This window comes from Tursiops truncatus, chromosome 14 (genome assembly GCF_011762595.2).
Source record: "Tursiops truncatus isolate mTurTru1 chromosome 14, mTurTru1.mat.Y, whole genome shotgun sequence".
Lineage (NCBI taxonomy): Eukaryota > Metazoa > Chordata > Mammalia > Artiodactyla > Delphinidae > Tursiops > Tursiops truncatus.
In genome coordinates, this window is record NC_047047.1 from 80,296,629 (window position 1) to 80,315,424 (window position 18,796).

The window sequence follows — 18,796 nt, forward strand, 5'->3', positions numbered from 1 at the left end:
AACCGTAAGGAAAGGGGTGTGGAAGAAACAGTCCCTGCTGTCGTTCTGCCCATCAGGCAGCACCTGCACGGCCTCCCCTTGTGAAGGATGGAGGCGGATCCTGGCTCCCCCACTCCCCTCTCGCCCCACATACCCTGGGAACTGCTTACTTAGGCCCTGGCCTGGCTATGGGGGAGGGAGGCAGACCCCAGGGTGCCCTCTAGCCTGGAACTATCCTCTTTACCCTGGATTAGACTCCCAACGGGTAAAAGGATCATCTTGAAAGTGAAAATCTGCCCTAGGGGAACGTAGATCTCTATCAAACAAAAAAACCAATCCCTGGGAAGCCGCTAGACCCGAACTCCCCCAGTCCAACTCCTCCACATAAGGAGGGCCCCAGCAGGCCCCCTGGGGTCGCTCAGGCCAGAAGCTGTTTTCCAGGTCTGCAGGGATCAGGCCAAGAGGCCTCTGAAACGGACAAGGCAGGACGACACCTGTCTGCCCGACATCACCCAGTGGGCAAAGCTGAGGAAACGCTCTCCACTCTAAGAAGTCAGGAACCCAAAGAGAGACATATCCAAGTCAAAGGAGATTCCCGGCCAGCCAGGAGGCCTCGCTGCAAACAGTAACCCAGTTCAGCCCACGGCCTTGGGGAGAACGCGCTTCGGCCACAAATACGAGAATTCTCACCGTCACATAGCCATGTTTCTGGTGAGAATGTTATTACAGGTCAGTAATGTGAAGGGCTACATAGGTTCTTCATCTGTAAATATATCTTCTCATGATATTTTAATCTGGCTATATTTCTAATCCGCGTTCTAGGCTTTCAAAACGAATTCGGCAAATGTAAGCCAGTGGTTTTCAAATTCATGCCATTCCACTCTGCAGCAGCATCTAACCACCCGTTTAAATTTTCGACCCGGTGGGGATCTGATTTAATAATGCAGGCTGTCCAAAAGTTAGGTTCTGGGCAAAATCCGAGATGTTAACATATGTTTCCGTTGTAGGAATTAAAAATTAAAATATAGGCACCGAAGGATTAAAAAGGTATACTGTTGACTGTGGAACACCACTCCAAGGTCAAGACGACGACAACAGGTAACGACACAGCGATGACAGCGAGGGGCCACAATACTCACGAGGAGACGTTGGTCTTCGCGTGCTCCTGCACCAGCTCTCCTTTGGGATTGACGGTGAATATCCTGTTCAGAGACACGCCCACTTGCTTGTATGAGTACACATCCTATATTTGGTAAAGTGTTAATGAGAAGAAAAGAGTTCATCGTAAATACAAATATTTCAGATTTGATACAAATACAGGCAGACCGCAGAGTTACTGCGGGTTCGGTTCCAGACACCACGACAAAGCCAAGCACACGAACGTTTTGGTGTGCCGGTGTATGTAAGAGTCATGTTTACACTACACTGCACTCTGCTAAGCGTGCGACAGCTTTATGTCTAGAAAAAGTGCATACAAAAGACACTTCCGGGCTCCCCTGGTGGCGCAGTGGTTGAGAGTCCGCCTGCCGATGCAGGGGACGCGGGTTCGTGCCCCGGTCCAGGAGGATCCCACGTGCCGCGGAGCGGCTGGGCCCGTGAGCCAAGGCCGCTGAGCGTGCGCGTCCGGAGCCTGTGCTCCGCAACGGGAGAGGCCACGACGGTGAGAGGCCCGTGTACCACAAAAAAAAAAAAAAAAAAAAAAAAAAAAAGTTTAAAAGAACACTTTATTGCTGAAAATGCTAACCCTTATCTGAGTCTTCAGCGAGTCCTAGCAGTCACATCAAAGATCTCTGATCCCAGATCACCGTAATGTATAAAATCATGAAAAAGCTTGAAATATCGCAAGAATTACCAAAACGTGACACAGAGACAGGAAGTGAGCAAATGCTGTTGGAAGCATGGTGCTGACAGACTTGCTCGATGCCACAAACTTTCAATTTGTAAAAAAAAAAAAAAAAAAATGCCATATTTGCAGAGTGTAGCAAATCGAAGCGCAATAAAACGAGGTCTGCCTGCGTTATAAAACTTTCATTAAGCTCGAATAATACCTCCAAGCAGTGTGGAGAAAGAATGTCTCTGGATGTGAAACTAGTAAGTAAGTTGTCCTCTCTGGGCCTCAGTTCACCCCTCTATTCAAGAACTGAGTTAAAAAGTAAACCACCTACGACATCCCCTGCAATTCTAACATTCCTTAAGGTTACTCCGTGACCCATTTTCTTGGGCATGAGTTTCAAAAGCAGGAGAATTTTCTGACTGGGAAGTAAGTACCCAACTACCTTCCCCAGAATGCTGACCCTTCTAGCAAATTTGGGAAGTGTGCACAAAATCTCAAAGTACTACTTTTACTATAGGAAGTAACACTCTTAAAACTTGAGACACTGAATTCACCTTTGTGCTCTGCGGTCCCATTCCGGTGGAAAGGATCTAGTCCTATTTAATGTTCTTGTTTTGCTAATTTAGCAAGCAATTTGGAATTTAAAGTTTCTAGTTTCAAACTGAAACCCACAAGCCCACCTTCAAAGAAAACTAGAGGCCACGAAATAATGACGATCCCCTTGCCTTTAGATGTAGGCAAGCGGCTCCTTAGCAGTTATTTCTAGTAGTAGGAGAATCTGGCTTCACATGGGAGTCTAGGCCGGCCTTTCAGATGACGGCTATGTGAACAGACAGTAATTTCAAGAACTCGTATACACCCGACTACTACTTACAGCTGGTCGGTTTCCAAAAGCAGCATAAAAGGGTTCTGTATTTGGAGAAAACAAGTTTTTGATGTCTGTCAAACACTGGACTTTAAACTTCTCTGGCTTCTTTTCGATCACTTCTCTGTTAAAACAAATAAATAACGGGTCAGCACGAGAGCGTCAGCTTCATTAGCAACAAACTACTTTTAACCGTCAGAGGTGCTGGGATACTAAGAGCGCTTTCTTTTGTATCTTCAGAAGTTAAATATGCGCAAGTCGGTCAAGCCTTCCCAGAGAAGCGCTGGACAGAAAGTGAATCCGTACTTTCAAGTCTTCCCACAAGGAAAACACCCCAGACAAGTGACTTCGACAGAGACTTCCACCAGTCATCCAAGGAACAAAGAATTCCAGGGCACAGAGGAAGAGAAAACCTCTCCTGACTCACTTCACGAGGCCAGCATGACCTCGAAAACTAAACCAAAAGAGGGAGGAAAGTATGGGGAAAGTGTGGGCCGATCTCACTCGGGAACGCCAGTGCAAAAATTCTAAATGAGTTAAAAACTTTATTGCAATATACTAGCGAAGACCTAAATAAATGAAGAAATATACCATACAATTGAATTGGAATATTCAATATTATAATGAGATATTAATTCTCCATTGGTCTACAGATTCACTGTCATTTCAATTAAACTCTCACCAGGTTGTTGTCTGCACGTTTTTATGGAATGTGACTCAAATCGCTATAGAGACGAACGAAGGCCAGAAACGGAGGCACACATTTCCGGGCCTGCCATTTACGACCACGACGACAAGTCAAAGCAGAGGAGAAGGGCACTCATTTCAGCAAATGGTGCTGAGACAACTGAATATCCATACAGGTATAAAGAAAAAGAAAATGGACCCCTAGTGCACTCGATATACAAAAAGCAATTCCTGGTGAATTACAGACCTCAATGTGAAAGGCGACACCTTTAGGTAAAATACAGGAGACTTTCCTCAGGCCCACAGTCAGGGAAGGCTTCGTCAACACACAGAAAGAACAAAACTCCAGGGGAAATGATCTGTTCAACTAAAGGCAACTCAGATTTATGTCCATCAAAAGCCATAAACTGGAGAAAGATATTTGTAGCGCTCGTAACAAAGGCTACGTGTGCACAATCTCTAACACTGTTACAAATCAAAAGGAAAATAAGGGACAGACGTGAACAGGCACATCACAGAAGGTGAAGCCCACATGGCCAATAAACGCGTGGAAAGAGACATTTCGTACCCACCAGAGTAGCAAACATGTAAACGGCTGACAACATGTAGGTAAGAAAGTAAAGCCGATGGAAGGAACACTTCGCACTGTTTGCTTCTGGTGTACGAACTGGTTCAACTACTTTGGACAACAGTTTGCAATGGCCAAAGAAGACCACACATGTGCATGCTCTGTGGCCCAGCAATCCTGCTCCTGGGGGTGTACCCCGGAGCACACTGCACAGCTGCCCCCAGAGGACACACACAGGCAGCACTGCGCCCGAGAGCAGAAAACCACAAGTGGCTCAAGCACCCACCAACAGCAGAAAAGATAAGCGGGCTGTGGTGGAGTCTAACAACGGGACCCACACAGAAGCAAAGACGAGCCAGTTACAGCGACTCTCAACGATCCTGGGAACGTCACGCTGAGCAGTAGAAGTGAGCTCCGGAAGAACATATGATTCATTTCCATAAAGTTCACAAATGTGCACAATTCAGCATACTGGTTAGGATCACACATACACGTGCTAACTATTTAGAGGAGCAGGGAATGACTAACGCACAATCCAGGGATAGCAGCCACTATTACGGCTCAGAGGGTGGAGTGAGAGCACATCCTCTCGCTTTATCTCGGTCGTGGGCAGGCTGGTGTTCACTGTCTGATTATTGGATGATCTCAAGGGTCCCTTTCAGCTTGCGTATATTACAGAGATACTGCATATCTATCTATCTATCTATCTATCTATCGACAGATGCCTTGCATGTATTTTTTGAACTATTCTTCGGCGCCTCAACAAAACGTAATTTAGATGACACTGATGAGCCCCAAACGGAGTGTCAGGAGGCCCAGGGGCTGGTCCTGGCTCTGCATGGACTTCTATGGACTCCAGAACCCTCCTTAGCACTAAAAGGGCCTTACAGTCTACATCTCAGGACTCTTATACAGAGACACATGAGTGAATGTATGATTGTAAGTCTCAAACTTCAATCCACTGCTTTGAGAGCAGCTCAGGACACTGCCCTGGGCCCCCAGCTCCAGGGAGGCCGCTGCTTTCCTGCCCCCCACCAGGAGGCCAGACTTAGTTTGGCTGGGCTGTCCTGAATGCAGGCATGAAGGGAAGGGGAGAGGGTCATCAGAAATGGGCTGGTGTTCAACACCCATTTATGATAAAAACTCTCCAGAAAGTAGGCATACAGGGAGCTTACCTCAACATAATAAAGGCCATATATGACAAACCCATAGCCAACAGCGTTCTCAATGGTGAAAAACTGAAACCATTTCCTCTAAAATCAGGAACAAGACAAGGATGCCCACTCTCACCACGGTTATTCAACAAAGTTTTGAAAGTTTTAGCTACAGCAATCAGAGAATAAAAAGAAATAAAAGGAATTCAAATCGGAAAAGAAGAAGTAAAGCTGTCACTGTTTGCAGATGACATGATACTATACATAGAGAATTCTAAAGATGCTATCAGGAAACTACTAGAGTTAATCAATGAATTTGGTAAAGTATCAGGATACAAAATTAACACATAGAAATCTCTTGCATTCCTAGACACTAATGATGAAAAATCTGAAAGGGAAATTAAGAAAACACTCCTATTTACCACTGAAACAAAAAGAATAAAATACCTAGGAATAAACCTACCCAAGGAGACAGAAGACCTGTATGCAGGAAACTAGAAGACAGTGATGAAAGAAATTAAAGATGATACAAACAGATGGAGAGATAAACCATGTTCTTGGATTGGAAGAATCAACCTTGACAAAATGACTATACTACCCAAAGCAATCTACAGATGCAATGCAATCCCTATCAAACCACCAATGGCATTTTTACAGAACTGGAACAAAAAATTTCACAATGTGTATGGAAACACAAAAGACCCCAAAGAGCCAAAGCAATCTTGAGAAAGAAAAACGGAGCTGGAGGAATTAGGCTCCCGGAATTCAGACTATACTACAAAGCTACAGTAATCAAGATGGTATGGTACTGGCACAAAAAAACAGAAATATAGATCAATGGAACAGGATGGAAAGCCCAGAGATAGACCCACACACATACGGTCACCTTATCTTTGATAAAGGAGGCAAGAATATACAATGGAGAAAAGACAGCCCCTTCAATAAGTGGTTCTGGGAAAACTGGACAGCTACATGTAAAAGAATGAAATGAGAACACTCCCTAACACCATACACAAAAATAAGCTCAAAATGGATTAAAGACCTAAATGTAAGGCCAGACACTATCAAACTTTCAGAGGAAAACACAGGCAGAAAGAACACTCTATGACATAAATCACAGCAAGATCCTTTTTGACCCACCTCTTAGAGGAGAAATGGAAATAAAAACAAACAAATGGGACCTAATGAAATTTAAAAGCTTTTGCACAGCAAAGGAAACCATAAACAAGACAAAAAGACAACCCTCAGAATGGGAGAATATATTTGCAAATGAAGCAACTGACAAAGGATTAATCTCCAAAATACACAAGCGGCTCATGCAGCTCAATAACAAAAAACCAAACAACCCAATCCAGAAATGGGCAGAAGACCTAAACAGATATTTCTCCAAAGAAGATATACAGATGGCCAACAAACACATGAAAGGATGCTCAACATCACTAATCATTAGAGAAATGCAAATCCAAACTACAATGAGGTATCACCTCACACCGGTCAGGATGGTCATCATCAAAAAATCTACAAACAATAAATGCTGGAGAGGGTGTGGAGAAAAGGGAACCCTCTTGCACTGTTGGTGGGAATGCAAATTGATACAGTCACTGTGGAGAACAGTATGGAGGTTCCTTAAAGAACTAAAAATAGAACTACCATACGACCCAGCAATCCTACTACTGGGCGTATACCCTGAGAAAACCATAATTCAGTAAGAGTCATGTACCACAATGTTCACTGCAGCACTATTTACAATAGCCAGGACGTGGAAGCAACCTAAGTGTCCATCGACAGATGATGTGTGCTAACACATATGTATGGAATAAAAAAAAAAAAAAAAAAGCTTCTGATGAACCTAAGGTCAGGACAGGAATAAAGACGCAAACGTAGAGAATGGACTCAAGGACACGGGGACGGGGAAGGGTAAGCTGCGACTAAGTAAGAGCGTAGCACGGACATATGTACACTACCAAATGTAAAATAGACAGCTAGTGGGAAGCAGCTGCAACACAAGGGGAGATAAGCTCAGTGCTCTGTGACCACCTAGAGCGGTGGGATAGGGAGGGTGGGAGGGAGGGAGACGCAAGAAGGAGGGGATATGGGGATGTATGTATACGTATAGCTGATTCACTTTGTTATACAGCAGAAACTAACACACCATTGTAAAGCAATTATACTCCCATAAAGATGTTAAAAATAAATAAATATTTTTAAAAATAACCAATGAAAGAAAAGAACTGGGCTGGTGGTCTATAAAAATAAACGGTGTGACCAGGACTCCTCATTACGGGAGGTCTCAGGCCAGGCAGGTGGTGATGGTGGCTGGTAGAGGGGCCACTGGACCCAGCCGAGGTCCCTGATTCAACGGAAAGCACATAGATAGATTCTCAGAGTCACTAAGACTCAGGCCAGCGACGCAGGGAGAGGGGCAGCTCCCCACAAAGGAGGGCAGCACGTGCTAAGGCTCAGAGCAGAGACCGTCTCTCTGGACAACGGAGACAGCTCAGCACGACTGCATCCCAGAACCCGGAGAGAATGAGATGGGCGAGAAGGACAAGGCGGGTGGTGAAGAGCCTGTGATGCCGAGCTCGTGGCCTCGGGCTTTCTCCCGAGGGCCGTGACGAGCCAGCGAAGGATGCTGATGGGTGACGAGGCCAGACCCGCACTTGAGGCTGAATCTCCGGGGCCCAGCACAGAGCGGGGGTGTCGGCTGGGAGGACGAGTAAAGCAGCTCTTCTGGCAAAACCTCTGGTGAGCGGGAGAGGGGTCCCGAGCCGGCCCAGCGGTGCAGGGCGGGGGGCGGGCAGGCTGAGCCCTCACCTGTGCAAGGCGGAGAAGAGGCTACTGGGGCTGAGGAGCAGCGGCCCCTGGGGCAGCACCGTGCCCCGCTCGTTGACCCAGTGCAGGTAGCCCCGCGTCATGTCCGCCATCCCGATGGCCCGTGCGGAGCAGTAGAGGAACTTGTACCCGTTTCTGAAAAAGAGATGAAACGTTCCCGCTTAACAGCATCACACGATGGAGCCTCTCGCGCACAAACCCTGATCTGTACCTGTTTCCGGAGGAAGGGCGCGGCTCTAAGTCCCAAGCAAAAGGCCGCATTCTATAAAATCTTAATGGCGAAAGAAGCCTGAACACCTTTCCCTGCCGTTTGCTAAAGGACCCTCACGGCCTCACTCGGTTTAATCCTCAAGGGAACCTTGTTCAGTAGGTGTCTTCCTCTCGCTTTACAGTTAGGGAAACTGAGGCCGGAGGCATCAAACTGTCCAACTTAGCTGCACCCGGACCGTCCATACATCTTCATCTGGCTGCTCAGCTGTATCCTTTATAACACCCTGATAACACAGACCGGTGAATGCGTTTCCCCAAGTCCTATGAGCCGTCATCAAACCTGGGGAGGGCATGTGGGAACCCTCACTTTGTAGCCAAGTCAGGCAGAAGTGTGGGTAAGCTGAGGACCTACCACTCACGACTGGTGTCTGAATTTGGGGAGGCCTTGCGGGAATGAGCCCTTAACCCGTGGGGTCTGCACTAACTAGTTAGTGTCAGAATTAAACTAATGGACACCCAGTTGGTGTCTGAAGAGAACTTGGGAATTGTGAAACGTGTGAAACCCCCACACATCTGGTGTCGGAAGTGTCGCGAGTGAAGAAACAGATCACAGGAGGGTTCTTCTGTTAAACACAACTTTATTACTTTAGGAGAACTACATTTCCCTGTTTTTGAACCGCTGACAACTTAGGAGTCCGAAATGAGATGTTGTGCTACAAATATAAAATATAGGCCAGATTACAAGGCCTTACTATAAAGACAGAATATGAGATACCACCCATTCAGTTTTGATATCGAGTACATGATTAAATGGTAGTATTTTAATATACTGGATTAAATACATGAAAAAAAAAGTTTAACCCCCATCTGTACACGGATATCTCTCAGCTTTACATTCGTAGCCCAGACCCCTCTCTTCAGCTCCAGAGCAACAGACTCAGCGGCACACCCCACATTACCCATCAGATACCCACGAGTAGTACCTCAAACGCTTCCAGGCACCCCTGGAAGCCCAGGAGTGGGGCCCACATCTCAGGGCCCCCCCCTGGGTTTCTATCCCCACTGCAACCCATCGGCAAGCCCGCTCAGTCCCACCCGTAACACCATGAACCCCGTGCCGCCCCTCAGTCCCCCTGCCCCCGCCAGTAGGACCCCTGACCTCTATTCCTGCAACAGCATCAATCATCTCCCTGCCCCCCGCCGAGCCTCCACAGAGAAAGAAAACTTAATACTCAGCTCTCCAAAGCCTTGCCAGTTCTCTCAGATATAATCCAAATTCCTCGCCGGGACCCACAAGGCCACCGAGACCTGGTCCCTGCCTTTCTCTCCAGCCCCATCTGCTCCCTGGCACCGGGCTGGACACCAGGTGTCCTCACCGATCCTCGCACTCACCACACCCCTTCCTGCACCTGCCGTTCCTGCTGCCTGCACACTGTTCCCCTAGACCTCCGGGCTCGCCTGCCCCCTCACCTCGTCGAGACCTGCTCAGACAGTACCTCCTCGGCGGGCCCTCCCTCGTCCGCCTAGCTAATAAAACACACCCTCTCTCACCCTCACCCCAGGCACTAAGCCCTCGCTCTGCTTTTCTCCTCATGTACCACCGGTCACTAATATTACACGACAGCCCCTTGTTTGACTGTGTCTCATTAATTCATGAGCTCCCTGAGGGTGGGGACCTTGTCTCATTCCTTGCTGTTAACTCCAGCGCCAAAAACAGTGCTTGGCAAGTAGCAGACACTCTGTACATCTTTGCTGATGGGTAAATACAAACTACCCGTTTCCTATCCGACTTACTGCTCCACCATGAATACTTAGTGCTGGCCAAAGGACTTGTCTTGAGATTTGCCTAATAATATGTTCTTTAAAACCAAGAAACAGGAACGTGCTGGGACGAAGAGAATCTAGAAACATCAGGTTGTTTGGAATACAGGGATGTATCTGAAAATCAAGCAAGCACTTTAATGAAACATCTTTGTATCTGAGCTGTCTAATTAATGCAATCTTTTTTAAAAAAAATCACTATTTCTGTATATAGCTCTTCACATCAAAGTCCTAAAAGCTGCCACCTGCAGGGGTCTGAGACGCTAATTTTATTTAAGGCCTGGTTTGCAAATATGCTTCACGGCTTGAGCCTGCCACTGGCTGTCCTCACCACACAGTGTTCTGCTTCAAAGGCCGTTACTGAACGTAGCTGGAAAAGCAGCTCGAGGACGTCCTAACGGCAGAAATGCCTGTTGGTGGCAGCAGGGGTCACCTCTCCAGAGCCTTCATCCCGGTGAAAGCTGTGTGAAATGCCAGGTGTTCCCATCAGTCACTCAGGTGGCAGAGAGTCACCAGAAAGACTACTCTCAACGGTACCCCTCGTGGATAAGACCCTCGCTCAGAAGGGCAGCCAGTAGCAGGATACAGCAGGCATACCCACCGGACACTCCCGAGCCAGGCTGGGCTGGGCGTGCTCAAGGGCATACTCCTTCCCTGCAGGAGTAGAGTACTGCGGGACCAACTATAACGGAAACAGGACACGGGATGGAGCAAGGTGGCCACGAGGGACCCCAGGGCAGGAAGGACAGCCCTGCCTGAAGAGGTACCAGTGAACAGAGGTGCAACACACACACGTGGGTCACACTCATCCCTCCGACATCTCAGCAGCTAGAACAGGGCTCTGGGGAAACGCCAGAGACAAAAAGAAGGCATCATTCCACGGCCAGGCTTGGTACAAATGATTTTCTCCTTTTGTCCCAATCTCTACATCCCTCTTAGAGGCCTGGAGAGATACTGAAATAGACTGGAAAGATTCCCTTTGGGTAACCTTCCACCTCTTCTACTTAATTTTCCAAGATAAGCTTCTATATTGGAGTTTCTCGATTACTAGTTGCCAATGACACGCCCCAGTCATGACAATCAAAGATGTCTCCAGACATTGCCACACACCATGGGGGGCAAAATCCCCACTGAACGACAGTGATGTAGAGGAAAGGGAACTCGGTAGCCCTGTCTGCAGCCCTAGAGGAAGGGTACTCGCCTGCCACCTTAAGAAAGGAAAGCTCAGGGCCAAACGCAGGCTCGTTCTCAGCCCCGCCTCCACCGGCCCTGCTGTCTGGTGCCAGCCAACTTCCAAGTCACATAGGCCGCCGGCCCTCTGCACCGCGGGCCCCCTGCACCGCCGAGCCCCTGCACCGCAGGCCCCCTGCACCGCCGACCCCCTGCACCGCGGGCCCCCTGCACCGCCGACCACTGGCACCGCGGGCCCCCTGCACCGCCGGCCCCCTGCACCGCGGGCCCCCTGCACCGCAGGCCCCCTGCACCGCGGGCCCCCTGCACCGGGACCTCCTTTCTGTGAGCGCTCCTCACCCCACGAACCTGCCCATCTCTCAGCCCCTCTTCCCACTGCTACCTCCACCTGTGATGAGCCCTCCTCTCTTTCAAAACTCTGCTCACCCAGTAAGGCTCAGCTCAGGTGCCACCTTCTCGCTGAAGCCTTCTTTGATTCCTCGCCCTTCCAATCAGAATTCATTTCTCCTTCACTGACGTCTGTAAAATCTGCCTCTCTCACTACACCCCGCCCCAGTGCCTCGTTACGGGGCGCGCCGTAGGGGTCCTTCTTGGGGGTCACAGGGTGCCCGACGGGAGGGGCTGGCAGCACCCCCTAGCGCACCCAGAACAGCGCCCGGTGCACAGCGGGTTTGGGGTCGGGCTCAGCGCATCCTCAGGGCTCTCACGGAGCGCACGCGGGCTCGGGACTGACTGGAACCACCCGACCTAGCGGCGCAGTGCTGCCAGCCTAGCAGGGACCGACCGAAGGGATGGTGGGATCCAACTCCGCCCTTCGGGGATGAGGAAGCCAAAGCCGCGAGCAGGGGACGGGTCGGAAGGTCTGTGGTGGCCCGACGGCTACGGCCCCTAGAGCCCAGGTCCCCGACTCCCTCCCATTCGCCACACCACACTCTCCCTTCCTGGCAGACAGCGATGACGCGATAACTTAGGAAGGCCTGAGGTGAGGGGAAGAAAGAAGCGCTGTGGCAGGAGAAGAAGAAAGATGCTAATGAGTCTGCTAACGATCGGTCCCCGTCTTCAGCATCTCGGCTTCAGACGATACGTTCCGCAGATGAACTAACTTATCCATGGAAACCCAGGAAGCGTTCCTCTCACTAAGTCATGGAGCCGCTGATTTCCGGTTACGTGAATATAAAAATATTTATCCAGGAAGGCAGGAAATTAGAGCAGTTTTTGTCCATACTTAGCCCCCCGCAAATCCCCACTGGCTCAATGATCTACATATTTTAGGAAACGGTCCTGCTTTATTTTCCTTCTACTTATTGGACACGTATATTTGAATTCGCAGGAGTTTCACATCTCTTCTATTTGTATTTGCTATAGCTCCTTTTAATCAATGACCAAGCCCGCTTTTTAAAATCAGTAACCAGGCGAGCTTTATATCCTCCCTACGAACAAGGTGATAATCAACCTGGCAGGTAATTTCTCACGGGCTGACTTATTCAAACGAGTAATTACATTTGGCGAAAAATAAATACAATGGTCCTCACTTTCTGTTGTTTCCAGGCAAGTGGTCATCTGCAAGACTGGTTTTTCCATTAGAAAAATACTGCAGGGCATAAAGTTTGAGGGGTACCCAAATGCAAGGAAAGAAGCAGCAGGGAAGAGCGATCAGTCCAAAACTCAGTTAAACGGCCCCTTCCTCCTGGTACTCTTTCATGCGAAACATTTCTCTAAATACGTCTCTGGGTGATCACAAACATGACACCCGCAGAAACGGCCACCCAGCCTTTGCCAGTTCTCAGTACGTCCCTGCCCTTCTCCCAGCTGGGGCTGCCGCAGACTTGGAGGAGGTAGCACGTGAGACGCTGGCTGGACGGGCATTCGCTCTAACCAGCTATGAAAGCCGACGCCACGTCCAGCCTGGGCTGGAACTCTGGGATGGTACCAAGGCCACCAAGCCAGGCCGAGCCCTTGGGTATCAGGAAGCCTAGAGGAGGAGGACGTAGGGCTGCCCGGGGCACCGATTCTGGCCTGGAGGGGCTTGGTGGGGACCACGGGGTCTGAGCCGGGCATTACAGGCTGAAAAACTGGGGGAGGCAAAAATCAGAGGTAAAGGCAGGCCAAGCAGAAGGCACCGTGTGAGCAAAGGTGGGAAGATGGGAAAACGATGGATACGGGGTGGGGAACAGTCAGACTGGATTCGAGCAGGAAGGTCTGCGGAGAAGCAGCAGCAGATCAGGAACTAGCGGAAGCTGACCCGAAACCGCAGGGTTTGAGAGCCACGCTGAGGAGGCTGCCCGTGCTCCTGTACAGAGCCCCTGAAGGCGACGGCCGAGCTGGGGGACGGCCAGGACATCACTGGTCTAACCGTCCGGGTGCCACTGAGGACACACGTCAAACTCAGTGAACAAGTTAAGTGTCAGGCTCCTTCCTCTCAACCAGAATGAAAACACAACAAGCACTCTGTGATCCTCAGGTCCTCACCCACAGACCGGACTCATTCTCAATCAATCAACTGAACCAGAACAACAACCAGGAATTCTTTGGTAAGCTACGCAACTTTATTTTTCAAGAAGATACCTTTTCTAGGAAAACCCAAGAGAGACACAAATCAAAACCAAAAAAAAAAAAAAAAAAACCGGCAAAACACAGTGCCTTTTTTTTTTTAACTTTACAGTAAGAACAGGAATAGCTTTATGTTCCAAAACCCACAATGAATGAGCCTGTGAACTACTCTGTATCCTGATCCACAGGGGTTTCTTTCGACTAAAAATAGAGACAGTTTTCAGTGTGAGGCCAGTCAAGGCAGCTCATCAGTGCATTAATCCTTCGAGGCAAAGAGTCGGACGTGCGGAGGTGGCGGGAAGGCCCTGAACACACCGCCTACAGGAGGGAGGCCGGGAGAACCTCTCAGGGGGCAGCTCGGGAATATCGACCAAACCTTTCCGTGTGCTCACCTTCCATCGGCAATTCTGCTTCTGAGAATCCACCTTACAGCGGCCCCTATGTAAGCGTCATACCTTCTCTACTTATCTGTACGCTCGTTGTACATAATAAGGACTTTCTGTAAATGCTTATTGCATCACTATTGGAAAGAGTGAAAAACTGGAAACGCCCTATCGTGTTCACCAACAGGACTAGTTAAATGCAGGATGGTTTATCCACAGCATGGAATTTTGTACTGCAGTTAAGAAGAACGAGGTAAACCTCACACGTAATGAAACAGAAGGATCTTTCATTAAATAATGTGCACGTGGGGCGGGGGAGCATGTAAATGAATTTTCAGCATACACGGAACCAAACCGGTCACGGTGGTTCCGCTGGTAGAGAACGTATAATACTCGTAGCCGATAACTTTCAGCTTATCGGTAAGGCAGGAGAAAGATGTGACCTTTGTACTTTTATATTTCTCTCATTTTTCTTATTTATTTTTTCGAAGAAGCGTGTATTACTTTTAGCATTTCTTAAGGAAGACATCCAGAAAAGGAAAGTCAAATCAATGAGCTGGGCATCTAAGAAGTGAGAAGCTTTGAATCCACCAGGAGGAAAGGTCCTCCCAGGCACCTCGTGCCCCACCAACCCGAAGCGTGAGGTCCAGCAGGCCAGAGACCACATCTGCACCTCCCGGCTGTAACTAACTGGAGGACAGAGAGGTTTCACTTACGTGGGAGACTCTAGTCCACAGAGAGATGGAGACAGTGGGACCAAGCACCTGCTGGTGGTGGTGCAGGGATGGGGACCCCAAGGGCTCTGAACCCTGGAGACGAACCAGAGCAGAAGTACTGCACTTGGAGCTATAGGTCGACCAGGGTTTCAGTGAGTTCTGCCTCTTAGCAGCTACGGGAATTTGGACAAATTGTTTTAACCCTCTAAATCTAGAAATGATATTACTTGCTTCTCGGAACTACTGTAAGAGTTAAGTGAAGTGACAGATGTACCCGACACACGAGAGCAACTCAAATCTTCCCTCCCACACTGACGTCTCAGGTACGGCCCCTCAGCAGAGCGCTCCCCAGACCAGGTGGGCAAGGGGTGCACTGCTGGCTGGCCCACAAAACCTGCTTGGAATCTGGACCTTTTCAGCCTAAAATAACTCCCTTGGTCTACATCAGAGACTACCATGTCCTCACCCGACTATCTGTGCCATTCCTCAGTATGAACTGAACCTCAAGCCCTCCCCTAAGGCTGCCACCGCCTTCCTCCTCTGTCAGTTTGCAATTCCCCGGCCACTTCCTCTCTTGCCTTTTGGTACTGAATTCAGATCTGGAGTTGGCGGGAGTCACCACGCGCTCACCCTCCCCGGCCGAGGGGCACCCGTCTGTAAGTCAGCCCGTCGGCAAAGGTTCCGTGTGCGGATTTGCCGCAAGCACTTCGCTGGGTACTTACTGGCTCACTTTATGGTACAACTTGGCGATGCCCTGGTGGGTCCAATCCTTCCCAAGGGTGGGCAAAATGTGGCCAAGAGTATCTGATCTAAATAAAAACAGAGACAGGAAAAATAAAGTTAAAAGGGCATCGCAAAAGGGGAAAAAAAAAAAGTCATTCTGACTCATCCCACCAAATGTCTCATTAAAAAATGCAAATGGGATGCACGACTTGCTCTCTGGACGGAAACCCCGAAACTGAGCAACAAAGCCAGGGAGCCACCGCCCCAGAGGGAAGCGACCCCCAATCCCCCACTGCAGCTGTTTAAATCAAGGAGCTATGGCTCCGCGGGCGGCACCGACCGCCCCAGAAACTGAGCTGCATGAGCTGCACGGCGCCCCGGAAAGAGGAAATGACACGCTGGCTCCAGGCCCCGGGGTCCCACGGCCCCGAGTCGGCGGGACCCACCTAGTGATGGTTCCGTCGATGTCAGAGATGATAACCTTATCGTCCCAGTTCCACAAGTAGATGGTGCCTTCGCAGCGGCACGTGCCCTGGTACTGCGTGGTGACGCTGAAGACCACGTCGTTGGGTCCGTTCTTCAACTTCAGGCTTTTCTGAAAGATATGCACTCTGTGTCTGCTGGAGGGCGAGGCTCAGAGAGAGGGATATTTGGTTTCTGTTCCACGAGAAACCGGATCCGGATTTTATTTTTTTCAAAGCACCACCCTAGGCCACCGTACAGTTCTTTTCCTGTCTTGCTCTCGAGGAGGACTGTTCTTTCCAGGACTTGGGCAACCTGAACCCCAGGCCCCCTCGCAGGCCCCAGCATAGTGCAGCTCACCCTCACCCACGCCCCCTGGGGTTTGTAAGTGACGGGCTCTGAGGGTCGCCGCAGGAAATCACAACTTCAGACAGGGATGCGTTTACTAGGTCACGGCTGAGTACGAAGGGCCATGGCCAGGGAGACGAATCTACGTCAAGGGTGAAAATACGTTCCCCGAACCAGCCACGAGTACTAGTTAATACACGGACACAAACTGGAAGAAAGCAGTCGTCTCAGTTATCAGGTACATCTCATATCCAGAAGCCCAGAAGCTAGACCCCAGGAAATCACACCGGATTCCGAAGGCAGAATCCCCTCTCAGCGGTTCTGAATCTCGGCACCGGGGCCCTCGAGTGCAAGCCAGCTGGGGGCAGGAGTCCAGGTCACCCCCAGCGGCGCAGGGTGTCAGGCCTGACCGTTCTCTTTTCCCATCAGACACCATCACAACTAAGCCTGGCCCCCACGAACTCCTAGGTGAGCAGCAGAGCGCAGATACCTGCTCGCTGTCTGCTCCTGGGAAACAGGGTCCAGGGATTACAACTGGTGGCACGGCCACAGAGCAGAGGACGCTGTGACCAGGATGGCCCCCTGCTACCGGAAGCTCTCTGAATCCCATCACAAGTCCTCCTTTTCCCCCAATTCAGGAGATGCGGTTGACTTAACAAACATCTCTGGAAAAGTGGAAACAGCCCTGCGAGATCTGGGCTCTCAGGCATTCACAGCTCAGGATAAATTCACGCCTTCAGGCCGCCCTCCGCCAACACTTGCGGACAGGAGCCTCCCGGGCAGCGGCAGGGCCGGCACAGGGGAAGTGATGCCTTGGAGCCAGCCTGGACAGGAGCTGACGTGGGGCGCGAACCGGAGGCACCAAAAGGGGGATGTGAGGTCGCGGGAGGGCGGCAGGCAGTTGGATAGAGAAGGTGCCAGAGCTGAAGCCGGAGCCAGAGCACGGGAGGGACGCCCGGATCATTGAACCCACCGAGTCCAGGTGGCCGTGGCTGGGCCAGTGCCCACAGCGTGGTGGAGGGGGAGGACAGGACACTCACCAGCTGCTCTGACGTGAGGCGCAGGGTCTTCTTGTAGCCAACGCTGGACAGCAGCGGGGGGCGGCTCGTGCTGGGCAGCCTGGCAGACGCGTGCTCCTCCTCACTGGAGGATGACTCATGCTTTATTCTGGAACACACAGTGATGTAACTGCCAATTAGGAAGTACATCTGGGTAGCCATTAAAAATGCATCAGGCCAGGCTTCCCTGGTGGCGCAGTGGTTGAGAGTCCGCCTGCCGATGCAGGGGACACGGGTTTGTGCCCCGGTCCGGGAGGATCCCACATGCCGCGGAGCGGCTGAGCCCGTGAGCCGTGGCCGCTGAGTCTGTGCTCCGTGACGGGAGGGGCTACAGCAGTGAGAGGCCCGCGTACCGCAAAAAAAAAAAAAAAAAAAAAAAAAAGCATCAGGCCAGACTCGATGACGGAGCCCATCGGGTGTCTCCCGGTGCCGTCTCTGGGTGGTCACTGACCAGATGCCATCACTAACGCCATCCATGCGGCTCCTGCATTATTCATCCGGGACTGCCTCTCCTCATTCACCCTGTCATCATCACTCTACTTTAAACCAGGAGGCTCCCGTCCTGATCAGCTCAAGCTCCCTCCTGGCCTTGGAGGATGCTCACATTCCCTCTCTTGCCATGTCCCAGGCTGCTGGCCAAGCACAGGAGCCCAAATTTCCTGCACGTCCAAGCTGACCAGTTCCCAGTACACACCGCTCTAAACGCGCAATCCCAGGTAACGAGGACACTCTAGGCCTCACGAACAGGTGCCGGGGGAGCCAAGAAAGGCCCCCCGATGCTCCCCTGGACTCCTAAGCAGGCTCCCCAGGAGCCAGAGCCGTACCTTATTCACCTGCACAGGATCCAGCGCCCCGAGCGCTTCTGGACTTCTCCACGTGGTCGGGGCTGGGAGGTGCGGGTGGGAAGCAGGCTCATTTTCTTTAAATAGCTCAGATAAGGCATGTCAGCAATTAGCTGTCCCCTGGATCCAAATCCTGCTATGGCATAGTCCCCAACCCAGCAGTACTAGACCTGCTTCCCGGGACCATTTTCTTTGAAAATGCCGTTAACGCCCTACAAAGTGCTCCGTAGACGTTTGTTAGGCTAAATGGAGAAAGCTAGGCAGCCCCAGAGCAGGCCCCGCCCGACTCCCGGGATGCACGCCTCCCCCCGGCCCCCCGCCCCGCCGCCAAGCTTCTGGCTCAGCGCATCCCTTTATGCAAGACAGGCACACGGGGCTCCATCTTAGCTTTGCATCTCAGTGAACTCCTGCCCCCTCGCCCTCCCTTCCCTTCTACCAGGAAATGACTGGGTATTTCCTCTGCAGCCTGTTGCTTTCTTGCCCCACGTGCTCGTTCCAGAAGCAGCTCCTACAATCTGATACTACCCCGCACTAGGGCAGACAAGAGGGAAGACCCCATTACACAGCACCCCG

At 50.6% G+C, this 18,796-nt stretch overlaps 1 protein-coding gene across 7 annotated transcripts in view; it reads right to left on the reverse strand.

Moving 5' to 3' along the window:
- The window catches only part of LPIN1 (lipin 1), a 180,100-nt gene that overhangs the window by 61,319 nt on the left and 99,985 nt on the right, over positions 1-18,796 (reverse strand). For all 7 annotated transcript variants that reach the window (XM_073791577.1, XM_073791579.1, XM_073791576.1 and 4 more), the window contains 6 exons: positions 17,364-17,490; positions 15,960-16,108; positions 15,513-15,599; positions 7,902-8,054; positions 2,688-2,802; positions 1,119-1,222 (listed from right to left, as the gene is read on the reverse strand). In XM_073791577.1, the coding sequence (XP_073647678.1) occupies positions 1,119-1,222; positions 2,688-2,802; positions 7,902-8,054; positions 15,513-15,599; positions 15,960-16,108; positions 17,364-17,490 (735 nt within the window). The remainder of the gene's footprint in view (positions 1-1,118; positions 1,223-2,687; positions 2,803-7,901; positions 8,055-15,512; positions 15,600-15,959; positions 16,109-17,363; positions 17,491-18,796) is intronic.